Genomic DNA, 18,242 nt, shown 5'->3' on the forward strand with positions numbered 1-18,242 from the left:
TCTAACTGCAGGAAAAAAAAAAAAGAAAGAAAAAAGTTTTTTGTGTAATTGTGTAATTTATTAAATAACAATGAAATGATGTGCTGTATTGCTTGGATAGAATAAATTAATATAACACATTAACGAGTAACAGAGTGTCTGAATACAACAGAGAAAGTGACACAAGGTCTTACTAAATGTGCCATTACTTTCATGGGATATGGGAGGTCAGGGTAATTAAACTACTGCTTAAAGAACCATTTAACCACATTAGAAATGCAGGGTGGAAACACAGTCCGGTAATTATCATCTTTAGTGTTAAAAGAGCCATATTGCTCCAACAGCGAGCCTAGGGTCACCATAATGGGACATTTAGTGAGTGATTCATCTTCGAGGCAGGTGTGCTAATGACTTTAATTTAGCAGTAAGCAAGTATGGAGTACTTTCCCTTGGTGTAAACTACTTCTTTAGTGCAGGATACCAGGCAAAAATGTTTGTTGAATTCTTGCAGAAGTGTGTCCCTTAATGCAAATTAGATGTTTCACTGAGGTTGGTTCATGTGTGTATATTATATATATTGCACTCTCCTGGTTTCTTTAATCTCAGGTATTTTTTATAAATTTTTTGTCCTTGAAGTATATGCAAGGAAATGGAGTTGAGCACTCAAGTGAAATGACTTGCCTGATAGTCCCAAAATTACATTGCATGAAGACATCAAACATGTTAAAAAAGGATTATATATATATATATATATATATATATATATATATATATATATATATATATATATATATATATATATATATATAATTTCGTGTCTAAAAGGTGTTTTTTTAATTTATTTTTTTCACTCATTCTATGGGCCCTATTTTAACGATCTGAAACGCAAGTGTCAAGCGCAAAGCGCAAGTAACTTTGTGGGCGGGTCTCGGGCGCTGTTGCTATTTTCCCGGCGGGATAAATGCCTCTTGCGCCCAGCGCAAATCTAAAAGGGGTTGGTCTGAAGTAGCTTCATTATTCATAGGTGTGGTTTGGGCGTAACGTGAAATAAACCAATCAGAGCGACATCTCACATTCCCTTTAAGAGCAGGCGCGCTTATTCTATAGCGGATTCCTATTATAACGGCGGATTTGCCAGACGAATGCCAGGAGCGGTTCACAGCCGAGGAGACCAACGTTCTCGTCAGGGACATTGGGGATGGAGAAACCCACCCAAATTAACTTCGGTTAAACAGGCGTATGATAATTTGGGTAAATGTGTAAGCTAGATGTATGCTTTTATAATAAATTGTCTGTCTATCTATCTATCTATCTATCTATCTATCTATCTATCTATCTATCTATCTATCTATCTATCTATCTATCTATCTATCGTAATAATGTATGATTTGCAAAAATGAAAACTGCTGCTTCTGTGTAGATGAGAGAATCAAAGTGCGCGTTGTGCACACGCTACATTGATTATGGCCAAGCATGCGCCCTTAAAATAGCATATGAATAACATGCGCAACGCGCCACTGACTTTAAACTATTTTTTTCCTGGTTAGTGGCGCAATTGTTTTCTAAACCTGCAAAATAGCATGAAGGAACGTTTGCGCCGGAACACGCCTCCTCTTTGCGCTGAACCGCCCCCGGGAGCGCAAGTGTATTTCCTAACTTACCGACGTGCGTCTGAGGAGGGAAAAGTCCGCTTTGCGCGGATGCAAAATAGGAATGATACATGCGTCGGTGTACAAAGTCAATTGCGCTGGGTGCAAGATAGGGCCCTATATGTGTTCCTTGTACTTTCTCATATGTTCTCCATGATGGTAGGGGTCAGAGTAGAAACTCCTGCTAAATACTGCAAATCTCTATGGTACTGGATATTGTGATGTTCCCAGAGATGCTCTTCACAGCTTCACACTGTTGGAAACTTTATTCCTTCATCGAAGCAAGACCAGGAGACTTGAGATGGATCTTATAAGCAGAAGAGATTTATTCTTCCGAGTCTATAGTTCATCAAGTCTAATCTAAATACTTTACATGGTATCTTATAGGCATTTTAGGAGGAGGGACTTTTGGAGGTGGAGACAAATCAAAACAAAGCATACGGATGATCAAGTGAAAACCAGTTTGGCAGGTTATCTGGCTTGCTCAAGAGAAACAGACCCAATCAGCATAACACTATCATTCAAATGATCCAATCAGCCTGACTGTATCACCCATACCTTCACTTGATCATAGAGACAAAAGCACAGCTGTACATTGAGCTTAATGGTCAGGAAATGCACAAAGGGTGAGGGTGAGAGTCGTCTCAGCAATTAGAGAACAGGACTGGCAGGAATCTCTTGATATAATCATCATAACTGCTGCTAAACTTTCTCAGTTTATATTGGAATCTAAATTAAAACCTCAAATGCTAAAATCAGTATTCTTCACTGTGATGTTATGTAAGGAAGCAATTTGTAATCCTTCAACACATTCCATCTGTATTCTGCAATACAAAACATACTCGGTTACTAACGTAACCTCGGTTCTCTCTAGAAGAGGGAACGAGTACTTGCGTAAGTTATCTTACGCTAGGGGAAAACCTCTTTTCCTCGAGATATTGAAGCCAAAAATTATCCTTAATTTTGCAATAATGTAAAACGCATTGCAGCAGCATGCAGACATGGGCGAGACAGCTCGCGCGCCCATAGGCTGCTCTGCGGCAACTGCACCAGCCTATCGATAGAGGCCCCTCATGACGTCAGGACCAATGAGGGTGCTTCGCGCCCAATACGTCATGTCCCGCCGAAAGCGGGTGGGGCTAGGGCTATAAATACGGCCCAGAGAGGCTGGTTTGGTCAGTTTTTTCATCGCTGAAGCGAATCAGAATGTGACGCATGCACGGCAAGATACGCAAGTACTCGTTCCCTCTTCTAGAGAGAACCGAGGTTACGTTAGTAACCGAGTACGTTCTCTTACGAGAGGTTCTCTCGTACTTGCGTAAGTTATCTTACGCTAGGGGAACACAGTGTAAAACGCCGTGCGTGCTTGAGACATAACACTAAAGTCCCAAGGGCAGGTGCCCGGGGCTCATACAGTGCCTAATCACAAGGGACTCACAGAGAATCCGGGAAGAGGGGCTAGAATAGCATCATTCCTGTAATATAGAGCTCTGATAAGAGCATATTATATCAAGTGTTCCACACAGCCAGGGCGAACACGGCCTGGACTGATAGATATGGGGGACTTACGCACTGCCCACAGAAGTATATATACGATCAGTGATCGACGCTCTAGCGGTTTCAGCATCCTGAGCCGATAGGATTCGGGCGGGCAATACTGAAAATTTAAACCGAGAGCAACCTAGCTTGTAAAGCAGGAACCTCGAGGTTATAAAACCTTATAAATGTAGATGGGGAGGCCCAGCCTGCCGCCATACAGATATCTTGCAAGGCAATCCCACTGGACCAAGCCCACGACGAGGCCATGCCTCTTGTGGAGTGCACTTTGACACCTATCGGGCATTGCAGGCCCTTGGATGTGTAAGCTAGCGCTATAGCATCAACTATCCATCTGGATAGACTCTGTTTTGACGCAGCTAGTCCCTTAGAACGTCCGCTGAACAAAACAAAGAACTGCTCCGTCTGTCTGAAAACAGATGAGCGAGACACATAGGCTCTTAACGCCCTGACCGGGCAAAGGAAGCCTGCGTCCCCTTCCTCCTCAGATACCGGCAGGGCCGACAGGGAGATAACCTGTGCCCTAAACGGTGTGTTGAGGGATTTAGGAACATATCCGTGCTTTGGTTTGAGTATGACTCTCGAGTCATTCGGCCCAAACTCCATACACGTCGCGCTCACTGAGAGCGCTTGCAAATCCCCTATGCGCTTCACTGAAGCGAGAGCCAGAAGAAACACTGTTTTGAAAGACAAGAGTTTCAGGTCTATTGACTGTATTGGCTCGAATGGGGCACCTTTCATGGCTTCCAGAACCGTGGAAAGGTCCCAAACGGGAACTGAGGGTGGTCTGGGAGGGTTCAGCCTCTTAGCTCCTCTAAGGAAGCGAATGACCAGATCGTTCCTTCCTAATGACTGGCCAAGCGGTGGTTCAGCGAACGCTGCTATGGCCGCCACATAAACTTTGAGCGTGGATGGGGTTCTGCCCTTATCCAGAAGCTCTTGTAAAAAGGAGAGAACCTCCGGCACCCCACAGCGTGAGGGTGAAGTGCCACTCGCTGTACACCAGCTAGTGAACACAGACCATTTTGAGGAATAGAGCCGCCTCGTAGATGGAGCTCTAGCCTGCGTGATCGTGTTTAACACTCCCGCTGGGAGGTTAACGGGTACCCGTTGATGGCCCACACATGTAGGGACCAAAGCTCCGGGCGAGGATGCCAGATCGAGCCGTTCGCCTGCGAGAGGAGATCCCTCCTCACCGGTATCGGCCACGGGGCGGTACTCGTCAGCTGCATCAGGACTGGAAACCAGACTTGGTTTGTCCAAAATGGGGCGACGAGTAGCACTGGGCATCCGCTCTCCCTGATTCGCTCTAACAACTGGGGTAGGAGCGTGACAGGGGGAAACGCATAGAGCGGGCAGCGGGGCCAGACGTGAGCCAGCGCATCCCTGCTCTTGGAGAAGAATTCCTGACAATGAGCGTTCTCTTGAGACGCAAATAGGTCTATTTCCGCTCTGTCAAATGTCCTCCATAGCATTTTGACTGTCTGTGGATGTAAAGACCATTCTCCTGTCGGCAGATTGTTTCTGGACAGTCTGTCTGGTCCCACATTCAGATGGCCGGGCACATGCGCTGCCCTGAGCGAGCGCAGATTGTGCTGAGCCCAGACCAGGAGGCGTTCCATCAGCCTGTGAAGGATTCTGGATCTGATACCTCCTTGGTGATTTATATAAGCCACCACTGACATGTTGTCCGAACGGACCAAGACGTGGTGTCTTTTTATCTGGGGACAAAAGCGCCTCAGCACGTTGTCGACTGCCATCATTTCCAGGCAGTTTATATGCAGAAGCTTTTCCCGTTCCGACCACTGGCCGAATAACGGTCTGCCCTCTGCCCTCCGTCTTTTTTGGGTACCAGAAAATATCTGCTGTACATGCCCCCTTCGCTCTGAGCTTGTGATAGGGGTTCTATAGCCCCTTTGCTCAGTAACTTCGCTATTTCGGCCCGAAGTAGGTGTGCTACTTCCTTTTTCACCGTAGTATCGATTCGCGCCGCTTTGCGTTGCGGGCGTCGACCGAACTGTAGCGAATAGCCTCTTTCTATAATGTCTAGCACCCACTTCGAAACCCCGGGTAGCCTTGCCCATGCGTTTGCACGAATGGCTAGGGGTTGAATGCGAAGCGTGCTCTGGTCGCTCAGCGACAGAGGGGCTTCAGTGTGCTGCAACATAAGCGTCGCGCTTATGACATTTGAGGCAGGGGGCGCGCTGATAACAGCGGGCAGATTGCCCGCGCTCGACTCCTCTGCGGTGGTCAACCGAGAGGGGGAGGGCTGGGCGAGTCCCGTAAGACCTGTCATGTCTATGTGTGAATGTGGGCGTGGGATAGCGGGCACATTTACAACACTGAGAGCATTGTCTGCCTGAGCAGAGCGAATGCATGTTGGTTTCGTTTTACAGAAACCTTGAGACATGCAGAACGTAGTGTTTGTGGACACTGGGCAGTGGGCACATTTACCACATTTAATGCGCAATCGATCTGGGTCGATTTCATGTGCGCGAGCCCTGTGCGACGGGCTGTGTTTCTGTGTAGGAATGAGCACTGGGCAGTGGGCATTTTGTCTACACTCATAACACCATCGGCCGTGGCCGGAACACCAGAAAATACACTCTATGGGATTTATCTGGGTAGCCGTAAAGCGGCGTTTGTGTGCAGGCAAGCGGGCTTTGTCGCCGACTTGTTTACTGCAGAATACACTGGAACAGTCACATTTACTGGAACTGAACGAGCGAGAAGTTGCCATAGAAACAGAGAGCGTCAACATGCTGGCGTTTGTTTGCAGGTGTGCGTGTATTACAATAGGCTCGTGCACTGCAGTATGACATTTCCAGTCGCCTGAACTTCAGAGGGGAATGAGAAATGTGTGAGAAATAGAATTCGGCCCGGCCGCAGCGGGACATTATCACTCTTTTCTCCTTTCGCCAGTGACGCACGGGAACCATAGAAACGGTGTTTGGGTGCAGGCGAGCGGGTTGTACAACGCGCTCGTTGGCTGCAAAATGCACATCTGCAGTCGCCTTTCAGGGAACTGACAGAGCGAAGCATTGGAGGCATAATTAATCTGCCGTTAGACCGAGATTCGAACACCGGTCTCTCGTGTGAAAAACCAAAGATTCCGCCACTGGGCCACAGGGGGGAACACAAAAGGCTTTCAGATGCACGAGCATATAAGAGCGTCAACATGTTTTCTTCGGCGTTTGCTTGCCGGCGCTGCAATATTTATATTTCCAGTCGCCTGATCAGGGAACTGAGAAATGTGTGAGAAAATTCAGGTCAGTCCAGCCTCGGCGGGACTAAAACGCTATTTTCTCCTTTCGCTGGTGATTGACGCGTGAATGGGGCGCAGAGGCAGGGTAGCTTTCTTGTACGTAAAGAAAAACTAACCCCGACCGTCCGCTTCCAGCCTCCCCTGTGAACAGCGCATTTTGCGCGGCTCGAACAGAGGGAGAGAGAAAGCTAGCCCCGTGACTGTCCGCTCCTGACATCCCCTGTGAACGGCGCGGTTTGCGCGGCTCGAACAGAGGGAGAGCAGGTATCATCCTCCAAGCAGGCAAGGCAAGCGGGCGCACCGGTGAGCTTTGCAGGTTGGGGGGGAAAGGGGCGTCTTGAAAAAGACGCCCGGCTCTTTTAGTGCAATGAGAGTGTGTGTCGCGGCGGCGAACACACACACACACACATACACAAAACACAGTAACAGAGAAAAGGATATGTACGCCGGAAAGCGTCAGCAGGAACGGCGACTGAAGGCGGCGAGTTGTCGACCGGCAGCTTCAGATGCAGATAAATCCCGCTGGGTGCTTGAGTCAGACGGCGCGGCTTCCTCTCAGGATCCAGCGATGCGTAGCTCGCTGAAGAGATAAAAAACTGACCAAACCAGCCTCTCTGAGCCGTATTTATAGCCCTAGCCCCACCCGCTTTCGGCGGGACATGACGTATTGGGCGCGAAGCACCCTCATTGGTCCTGACGTCATGAGGGGCCTCTATCGATAGGCTGGTGCAGTTGCCGCAGAGCAGCCTATGGGCGCGCGAGCTGTCTCGCCCATGTCTGCATGCTGCTGCAATGCGTTTTACATTATTGCAAAATTAAGGATAATTTTTGGCTTCAATATCTCGAGGAAAAGAGGTTTTCGGAGAGGACATGCTTCGATTTGCCCCCCTATTACAAAGGCAAAATGCATAGACGAGAAGGAGGAGGGATGCCGAAAGAACTGACAACGGGAAGAAGTAAGGTTTTATACCCTGGTATTAATTAGAAGATTAGATGGGCGTACTCTTAATATACTGTACACAGAAGGCTACTGAACTAGACAAACATAGGAGGACCATTATAGGAAGATGTGTCAGATTAGTGGTCAACAAATTTGAGTTCTTCAATGTAATATTCTAAATGTCCATTCACACCAAGGATGATAATGATAACAATAACAATAAAGTTTTAATAATCATTCTAATTCTATGAGAATAGTAAAGTTAACTCCACAACTAATGGAAACAGCACAGAGGAACAATATTGTTGAATTTATTAAATTTTTTCAGCTGATGAATGATAAAAACATTGACTTCAAAGAGCTAAAAAAAAGTGGCAGATGACAAAACTATATAAATAATAAATAAATAAACAATATAATAACTGTTATAGTAAACACAATGTTATCGTGGGTTAGTGTGGAGTTATTGTTATAGTTATCTTTATAGTTATTGTTCTTGGTGTGAACAGGCTTTAAATCAGTATTATATGGTTAAGAACCCAAACAAATGTGACCAAACCACTTATAAGCTTCTCAAACCATTGAAATGTCATCTGGTGGGGGCCATTCTGAAGTCTTGGGTTGCTACGGTTACAGAGGAGAGTACAGGGTAATGGATGAAAAGTGCTGAATATAAGTGTTTCTCTCATCGCCTCAAACTGTCAGATGAAAAGGACTCACACTGCTCTACTGCACTGATTTTGAAAAAATCCTCTCTTAAATGCAACAATTACTAAATTGTTTCAGAACTAAAAAGTGCCTCACATGTCACCATTGCATAAAAAATAAAAAAAATAGCAAAGCATCAGCTTTTGAGATGTAAATGGAAAATTTTAATGGTAAAATGATTGGAAATAATTTCCAATAAATAGGATAACATTTCCTGTGTCATATCAAACACACCTAATGATTTTAACTAACCCCTAACTGTCACAGACACTTAACCTTAGTTTCATTTTCATGGACTTTTAGTTTGTCATTTTCAGTTACGTGTTCCTTTGTTCAGTTTCAAAGTTGACCTTTGCCTGCCACGTATCAGTTGTCATGGTAATTCGTTTAATAAGCACAGGTGTTTATCATTTGTCCCTCATTTACCTTTGTATTTTTCATTCAGTGCACACCTCAGTGGTCTGGTGTTGATTGTGTTTTAACACACTGTTATGCATTTTGAACTATCTTGGAGTTATCGAAATAAACCTTACTTACTTTCATTCATCTTCGTTTTCCTCTTTGAGCCATCATTGACACTAACACTATTAAATGTCAGCATGTCCTATACTGTTTGTGCATCATACAGCCCATGCATAACATTTCAAACTGTGGTGTGGAACGCTTTTCAAACTTTTCATTATAAAGAAACCAGAATCCAGAAAATCCCATATCAACCACTCGCACCTAGGCAATACATTTCATATATTGTTTTGCAAATGTAAGAATATAGTTTTATTTATTATATAGATTATGCACATATATGTATTGACTGCAAAGTGCCTGCATTTTCTGTCCAGCACCAAGGTTGCCTCTAATGTTGCATGCTTCTTCTTTTTTTTAACACTTTAGCATTTCAGTTTGTTTGTTGTTTTTTTTACACACAAAGCAATGGTCTCTGCAGTGAGCTTTGGTCTTGTGCTTTCTCAGAATAAATCAATAAATGTGTTCTGGAGAGCATTATTGTGAGTGCTAATGACTACAAGCTCAGAAGAGAAAAATACACACGCAGAATATTTGCTTTTAAATGGAAGTAATTGCTTCTGCTATCTAGATCTGATTTTAGGCTTTTAAAACATAAATATCTATCTATCTATCTATCTATCTATCTATCTATCTATCTATCTATCTATCTATCTATCTATCTATCTATCTATCTATCTATCTATCTATCTATCTATCTATCTATCTATCTAATGAACCCTCAGCAGAAGTTACAGTAAGCGTAAACAAAACTGTCTAGCTTGTATGAATAGTAAGGCTTCATCAATGTTTTTCCTATGAGTCTCAGCCACATACACACACTGACCTGCTGTGATATCTGTAGCCAGAATGTGTGAGAAATCAAGAGTCTGACAAATCTGTTTTGACGTCTTGCTCATCTCAAATCCATCCGGTTTGTGTGTGTGTGTGTGTGTGTGTGTGTGTGTTCTATGTGTGTCTGGTGGCATAATGGATGGACCTGGAGAATTGGGGGTGTCTTTGGCTTGAACCAGTATAAGCAACCTCCCAGAAACCCCCCTAGCAACCAGCAACCACTCGCACCTAGGCAACTTTCTCTATTTCTTTCTTTTTCTTTCTTTCTCTCTCTCTCTCTCTCTCTCTCTCTCTCTCTCTCTCTCTCTCTCTCTCTCTCTCTCTCTCTCTCTCTCTCTCACTCACTCACACACGCACGCGCACACGGTTTCGCTATCTTTGTGGGGACTCTCCTGGTTTTTATACTGTACAAACTGTACTAAACCTACCCCTAAAAACAACCCTCATAGAAAACATTCCATGCATTTTTATTGTTCCAATTCTTTTTTTATTCTATATAAAAAGCTGTTTTCCTCATATAAATAAATCCTCATCCACAAATAAATAAATAGGTGTCCCCACAAGGTCAAACATTACTATTACCATCTCTGTGTGGACATTTGGTCCCTTTAATGTAGGGTTTTTGTAATAACATCATCCAGATCCAATAAGGCAATGAACTAGAGATGTGAACAATCAAAATGTATTTTTGATTAGCCTCTCAATATATTTTATTTGATTTAACATCACATTTTTCATTCAAATCTTTCTCTCTCAGAGTAAAGGAGTGATGAAGCATTGCTGAGTAACTGTTGTCATAATCCGTCGATAAATGCATGATGTACAGTTTTATGCAATATCTCTTTATTTATTTTTTCACCTACATTCTCTCTTTTCCTTTAGATATTGCATTCTGGATTGGTTCTCTGTGGACTCCAGATGGTGGCCCACTCAAGAGGTGTATGTCTTCGTGAAACTGGCAATAAAGCCTGGCAAAGGTGCAGAACACCATCAGTAGGATTATCTCTCATCTGCGACAGAGCCACAGTGCTTCAGCAAACCATGAATTGTGGTGGTTGAATGACAGTTGGATTTTTTTTCAGGATGATGAAAATAATGTCAATAACACATTAAATTAAAATTTAAAATAACATCTTCACATTTCCCATTCTTCACTGATTACAATTTAAAAATATTACTGAGTTGTTCTGTTTCATTGTATTTCCCTGTGAAATTGTTTCCCTGAGTTGTACGATTAATCATTATGTTTACCTGTCGTCTCATTAGTTCCTATAGTTTGCTCCATGTATTCATACCCTGTGTTCTCCCTCATTCTCTGTCCGTTCTTGTTTATGTTACGTTGTGTAAGTCGAGCTATTCTGATCTCGAGAGTTTTGTCATTAAAGACATTATATTGATTCTCCTTTGTCTTCATGCGTTTATACACAAACGACTCCTGACAATTATCTTTCCAATGTTAAAATATGTTCTTATATCCAAGACAGTGTTGCAGTATTGGGTGGGTTTCCTCACCCAATATATAGGCTGGTTTTGATTGAATAATTGTGCAGGAGGAAAAAAAAAAGACAGAAAAAAAATCTATTTGCACATTTGTTGGTCCCCATGAGGAAAACAGCATGCATATTTGTGATCAGTAGGTTTAGGGGTATAGGTTTAGGGCTAGGGATTAGAATACACAGTTTGTACAGTAAAAAATGCTTTGGTGCATTTCTCACATCACTATTTTCATTTGCACAACAGTTAGTTCAACCTCCGCAACATTTAGTCATTTGTGCACATCATAGTAGCAGTTTCTCATTCCTTCCAACAAATTACAAATGCTTTTGGACATGCATCAATTGCTTTCATACAACTCTCTGCTGTTTTATAACATTATCATTTGCTTATGTCATGTCAGTCAAAATTAAATATACTTGTGAATGCTGAATAGTCATTCCATATAAAACTAATAGTCCTCATTTCATTGCTTGAGTCATTACATACAAAAATGTTGAACTAGTTCAGCACATTTTACACATTTTTTTAAATCTTTTTTTTTTTTTTGAAAATGTCTCCTAAATTGAACAATACCAGACAGAGAGGAACGTCTGGATGTGCATGAATGATTACAGTACTATGTATGTTGTATGTTCAGTTCCAATATGTACTGCAATATTGTTTCCAGTTGTGCACAGCTCTACCCAAAGGGAGTTTATGTTTGTTGAAAATAAGGGTGTATTTTTTCTTTTGCACAATGCTGTGAACAAATTAGAATTGCAAAGAGCATATGCAGTAAAAATGTGAAACATACATATTCAGTGTCTTGTACTCAGTTACCTCACTAAATACAGTAATGTGTAACTTTACTGTATTTTTCAAATGGCTGTGCAAATAGTATATAGTGCTGTCTTGAGCATTTTCAGGTAGTGTCACCAAGATCTGACTTTTTTGCATTGGAAAACATTTACAGAGTAAACTGTCGCAATGAAAACATGACAAAGCCATTTGACTATCTTGTTCATAAACAATGGTGTCAGGACTTTTCATCTTGATGACACTGACACTTTCATTGACATGAATACTTGCTTTTGAGGAATGAGCTATCCATTTTGAGCAAGTGACAAGCTTTTGCAGGTTATCAACTAGGTTTTGCTACTAATTATTTTGAGAACTGCATTAACTGTTGTGCAAATGTAAATAGTGATGTGAGAAATGCACCAAAGCGACTGAGAAAAACTGTAAATGACCCAGTGTGTGTGTGTGTGTGTGTGTGTGTGTGTGTGTGTGTGTGTGTGTGTGTGTGTGTGTGTGTGTGTGTGTGTGTGTGTGTGTGTGTGTGTGTGTGTGTGTGTGTGTGTGTGTGTGTGTGTGTGTGTGTGTGTGTGATATTCCATATGGGGATCAAATGAGGATCGTAATACCAGTAAATTTTGATCTTATAGGAAAAAATGTTTTGGTCCCCATGAGGATGACCGGTTATAAATCATACGGTATATATACAGCGCAATATCACACAAGTAATCTACTTTTTAAAATTTTACACAATGAAGAGAAACAAAATAACTGGTCAAAATGGTAGCTACAATGGCTAAGTACGGATTACCAAAGTATTTTGAATATAGTTTGTAATTGGAATGTTCTTGGTTGTCTTATAAACTTAGGAGATCATACTGACAATACTGAGTTGATAGCCTAATTTGATGGTAATAAAATTACGAGCATGTAGCCTACTTACATTGTCAATTAATAAGTCATGAAATTATAAAAAGAATAAAAAAAAATAAGTAAGTAAATAAATAAACATAAGACATAACATAACAAAACGAATGGAACTTGTTTAGGATCCCAGCTAACAGGGAAAAATTCTCAGAAGAACATGCTCATTCTGGCATCGTTTTATTATGAGCAGTTTCAACCTCTAGTTCTCCGCTTATTCAGCCTTGCTGGGGTTATTATATAAGTAATCAAGTATGTCAGGAATCCGAAAACAGCATAGCAGGTTGACGTAGCAAAGCTCTCCCTCCGACTCACTCACTCCCCTCACATAAAAAGCACAAGTTTGAGCCTTCTAGCAGATCCCTTCAGAGAGAGCTCATCTCACACCTGTAGACGGAAGCTGAACAGAGGGAAGCTTTCATTCTTAGGCTACTGTTTCTCACCCCTGATGGACTTTAGTTTTTATTAATCGCGTGGCGATTCTTGCACAAACCGAGCATATATCATATAGTTCTACATTTTTCCCTCGCTCTGAGATCGAGAAGTTCAAATCGCTACGCGCAACTCTCCATCCCCTCAGTGAGCGTGCAGCGACACTGAAGCGATGGAGCCGTCCGTCATCCCCGGTGGCGACATGTCCGACCTTTACTCCATTAACCCGTTTAATGTTACTTTTCCGGACGACGTTATGGGTTTCGTTCCTGACGGAAGGAACTACACCGAGCCTAACCCGGTAAAGACTCCCTCGGGAATCATCATCGCAATTTCCATCACTGCACTATATTCCGTTATCTGCGTGGTGGGACTCCTGGGAAACATCCTAGTGATGTACGGGGTGGTCAGGTAAGCAAGGCAAAACATATCTATCTATCTATCTATCTATCTATCTATTGTTTGTTTAATAAATGGAAGATAAACACACTGCCTTTGCAACATAAAAAAATAAAAATAAAAAAAATAAAATAAAATAAAAAACCCTACTAGACAAAACAAGCACTGTACACATTTACTGAGATGAAGCCACTGTGCCTACTTGCCCCTAGTCTCTATTTTGCATTGTGTGTTGGAATGAGCATATCAAAATTAATATGTGAATCAGATAGCCTATGTAAAGCAGCAAGTGCACATTGTAAAAATGAATAATTAGAGCAAATTCCTAACCATTTTCAAAATCACATACTGTGAAACCACAGGATGCATGTCATGCAATACTTACTTATTTTGTTTCATGTCTTAGAACAGGGTATTGGCAATCTTAGGTGTTTTCCATTGGCTTTTTCATGAAAAAAATTGTAGAGAGGATGTAGAGGAATAGAACTGATGTTGACTGGTAGTTAACTGGTTGTATGCATAATTCTGCTTATGGGTAATTATGCAATGGTCTTCTAATTTAGGAGGTTTCATGTCTTGAGAGAGGATACACTCAGTGTATGCTCAGGGTTTGATGAACCCATCGGTAAAGGAGAGCTAGGACAGGAAATGACCTCATTTTGGGATCATCTGATGGAAACAGCATTATGGGGCACAACTGTGGATATCTCAAGAGACGGCTCATCTCAAATGTTGTGCACCCTGTTCCATTTCATTCCAGAGTATGGCATTTAGATGTGATGAATATCACTCTGTGAGGAAATATATTCTCCCTGTGAGGGGAGTTGAAGAGGTGGTGCTCAAATGACATTTCTTACTGCACCCTTTTAAAATAAAGATCTATCAAACATTAATGTGGGCCATGATTAACCATTTTTTTTATTGGTTTTCATTCTATTACAAAAAGCACCGTTTTTTTGTGTGCAAGGCAGAGTATCTTTTTAATTGATCAGCTTTTAGTTGACAACCACAGTGAGAGTCTTCCAAGTCGCTGGGTTGTCTGGTAAATTACATTGTGTAAAAAGGAACTGCACCAGCTGTGCATTTTCAAAATGACAGTAATTGTTCTGTTCCCCTGGTACTGAGGTGCTTCTACACAGACAGCTTTAATCAACATACTAATTGAGTGCTAATTATACTCTGCTTAAGAGTAAAGTTGAGCTTAGCTTTAACACAAGGCTCTTTCACTTTGGATAATTAGAAAATTATAAGTTGCACACTGATAAAGATATATTAGGAGTGCAAGGAAAACATAAGCATTTTTTTTGTGGTTTACAAAGATTAACCCTGTAACCTACATCTCAATCGATATGAAGATTAAAGGTGTTAAGAAAAACTTTGAAAAAAACATGTTTTGTGGTATAGTCAAATCATTGTTTACTTCATCAAGACTAATGAATGTGCAAAACTGAATAAAAAATGGAGAATACCTTATACCTAAATGATATGTACTTTAATATACAGTCAAACAAAAGACTTCTCAATGGTCTGTTCTAGCTCAGCGTCATAAATCAATGCCCCGGGAGGCAGAAATTGTTATAAAAATAGAAATCAATGTATTGATTAGTTTATCTAGCAGTATAAGTATTCTACAAATACTCTATATAAATTAAAGTACAAACATCAAAAATATTTTGAATCAAGGCAATTTCACTGATGTCACTGTTGTTGTCACAGATATTTAACAATAAATTAGTAACCTCCCCAAATGAGGGCATCCAGATTAGACCTCCTTTTAAAAGGCCTGTTTTATGTGTTCTCCTCCACATTTGGCAAGCTCATCTCCTCTTGTCTGCATCACTTTTCATCCACAGCAACTTACTTTACACATAACAGATATAAAGCTGCTCTAATACACTCAAACAATTATTCTTTAAAAGGTTGATTATGATTTCACTTTTCTAACTTTAGTTAGTGTGTAATGTTGCTGTTTGAGCATAAACAACATCGGCAAAGCTACAACGCTCAAAGTTTAAAGCAAGGGGAGATATTTGCTTTTAAAGAACTTGTTTTTTAAAGGGGAACTATGCAGGTTTTTTAGCTCAATTTACCTTAACTGAACAGCTTCGGAGTCATTGGAATGGTTATATTACTTTTTTCGGGTTGAGTGGCCGTCTAGCGCCCTAGCGCCCGTGAGCGGAAAAAACACCCTTGCAACTTTGGGCCGGCGAGTTGCCGGCCTCAGCGTCAGGAAGAATTGCGTGATATCTGGTCTCGCAATGTAACAAATTGCTTTACGGCACTGCACACATACACGTTTATATGCTAGCCTTCTGTGAATAACACATACCTCAGTGGACATGGCTCCGTGCGTTCGCCGGCTTCTTTAAAAACAAATGCTTCAAGGATTACAACAAATGGCTGGTAGGGATTACACGACATTCCTCACAGGTTAGTGACATCACCAACCCTAAAATGTACATAAACCCCGCCCCCGGGAACACGCAGTCCATGTTGAGAAGAGGAAAAGTTGTTGTAGTCGAGCACATTTGTGAGTCAGCTCAAACTGTTGCATCCGTCTTTTCACATGCAATAGAAAGTCACTCGGTGTGCATCTCACAACAGCTCCTATACGAGTGATTTATAGCCTATCATGTTAGTTAGTTAGATAGTTAACTCCACATCATCAGCAACATAAATTCATCAACTAACCATTCAGAGACGTCCTGTTGCATTCTACGTGTTGTCACTTCTTTTTGAGTCTCTCTATCTTTGTCTGACTTCGGTTTAAACATAAAAGGCAGAACAGTTTCTGACATAAGAGTGTGTGTCTGCGTTAGGTAATCGGAACTGCTAACACACATGAGCTCTTGAAACTCCGCCCTCTGTGTCGGGAGCAGCAGCTCATTTGCATTTAAAGGGCCAGACACAAAACTGTGTGTTTTTGCTAACCCTCAAAAAGTGACAACTTTAACATACTATATAAAAATATCTGTGGGATATTTTGAGCTAAAACTTCACATACACACTCTGGGGACATCAGAGATTTATTTGACATCTTGTGATAAGGGCATTATAACACCATATATTTCAATTATGGACAGTGGTTCCACACAAGCAAATTATGTTTTATTAATGTTAATGGATTTCTTTTAATCTATGTAACCTCCTTGTGTTGTGACAACACCACTGAATGAGAAAGAATCTATGTGAAATAGTAATGTCCAACCAAATCAATGGTAACCCACTGTAATTTAAATGGTTCTAATAATTCCAATGTAATTGACCATTAAACACAATTACACAGTATCAAGTCTTCCCCTTTTCTCATTTTCTCAAAAACACCTAAAATAACACTTAATTTCAAGATTTATTCTCTCTTAAAGCTGCCGTCGGCAAGTCTGGCAGATTGGGTCGATTAGCCAAAATTTTTTATGTTTACAACTCTCATGCCCCTCCCCACTACCAGCGAGCACCCTCCCATCGAGGTCGTGCTCGTCAGTGCGTCACTGTGCGTGTGTACCTGATTTTCTGTGAACGTGTCCGTCTCTTCAGCATCTATCAACACCATGGACTCGGAGGTAGGCTGCCCTGGCTAATCTATCCATAGATAGCAATAACCGAGGAATTGGAAGCTTGTTAGTAGATTTTCTCTCCGCCATCACGCTTCATGCAATCTCCAGGCGAACTTCAGGCGTGGCGTGTGCATGTGATATTAACGTGCGCGAGTGAGGGGGATCTGTGGCGTGTGCACGACCTGTGATTGACAGTCAGATATCACACCCCCCTGCGCTGATTGGACCTGATGAAGCGGGAGCGCTGGATTTTTGCAAAACAAATAACATGCTCCAGGTGGAGTTAGAAGCTCGGGTTTTTTTCTAAAACCACCTTATTTATGTTGTTCTGTCGGATTATAGTGTCGATTACACTGAATATGATCAAAAAAATGTTGCCGACGGCAGCTTTAATTCAGCTATATGCAAAGCATGCTGGGAACTAACAAGCACTGCCCAGTTTCAGTTAATGCAACACAAATAATTCATGTAATCCAACACAAATGGATTAAGTGAACTTAAACAATAGTGTTTTGGTAGTAAAATAAATATATGTGTGTTACTTTAACAAAAAATATTGGGGTAAAAAGAACAGTGCCACAAAACCATTTATCTTTTCTACTTTGAGCATAAATAAGTAATCTGTAGAGTGATATATAGAGCAGTCTCATCCTTATCTCTTTGACCTCAGATTTAACTCTGGACTGCCGCCTCTGCACACACATAACACCTTGCCAACCTAACACTCACAGCGCTACTTAGTGAATACTATAACACATCATACAAATGTTATATTCATTGTATTATAAATAAAATACATAATAATCACCTTCCTAAATAATAATTTGACAAAAAAATCATTTCCTCATGATGCTGGCCACTTCTGGTAAAATCGCCCACATCCTCAGTTGAACAGATCATGCAATTCTACCCCTGTAGTATAAGGCCTATGTCAAGAGTGTGACTTAGGCAGTTTTATTTTGCCTAAGTCAAAAGACAATGAGACTTAGGCAATTTTACAAGCTTTTCAAGATGGCAGCTGCATCAAGAAGAATGAAAATCTACTCAACCTCAATTATTGGTTCAGTTTTTTGTGTTTTCTAAGAAACCTGAAAATATGACTTGGGCAATTATTTTAGGAAGGTGACGATATGTAACAGTTAAATCATTGCTCATAATGGCTTTTTTAGGAAATAAACTAAATAGAGCATTAAACATAATATATTAGT

At 41.4% G+C, this 18,242-nt stretch overlaps 1 protein-coding gene across 1 annotated transcript in view; it reads left to right on the forward strand.

Moving 5' to 3' along the window:
- The first annotated feature begins 13,051 nt into the window (after window positions 1–13,051).
- The window catches only part of oprd1a (opioid receptor, delta 1a), a 67,007-nt gene continuing 61,816 nt past the window's right edge, over window positions 13,052–18,242 (forward strand). The window contains exon 1 of the mRNA XM_082186770.1: window positions 13,052–13,492. Coding sequence (XP_082042896.1) covers window positions 13,254–13,492 — 239 coding nt within the window. The 5' untranslated portion in view covers window positions 13,052–13,253. The remainder of the gene's footprint in view (window positions 13,493–18,242) is intronic.

This window comes from Leuciscus leuciscus, assembly GCF_965113295.1.
Source record: "Leuciscus leuciscus genome assembly, chromosome: 12".
In the NCBI taxonomy this organism is placed as follows: domain Eukaryota; kingdom Metazoa; phylum Chordata; class Actinopteri; order Cypriniformes; family Leuciscidae; genus Leuciscus; species Leuciscus leuciscus.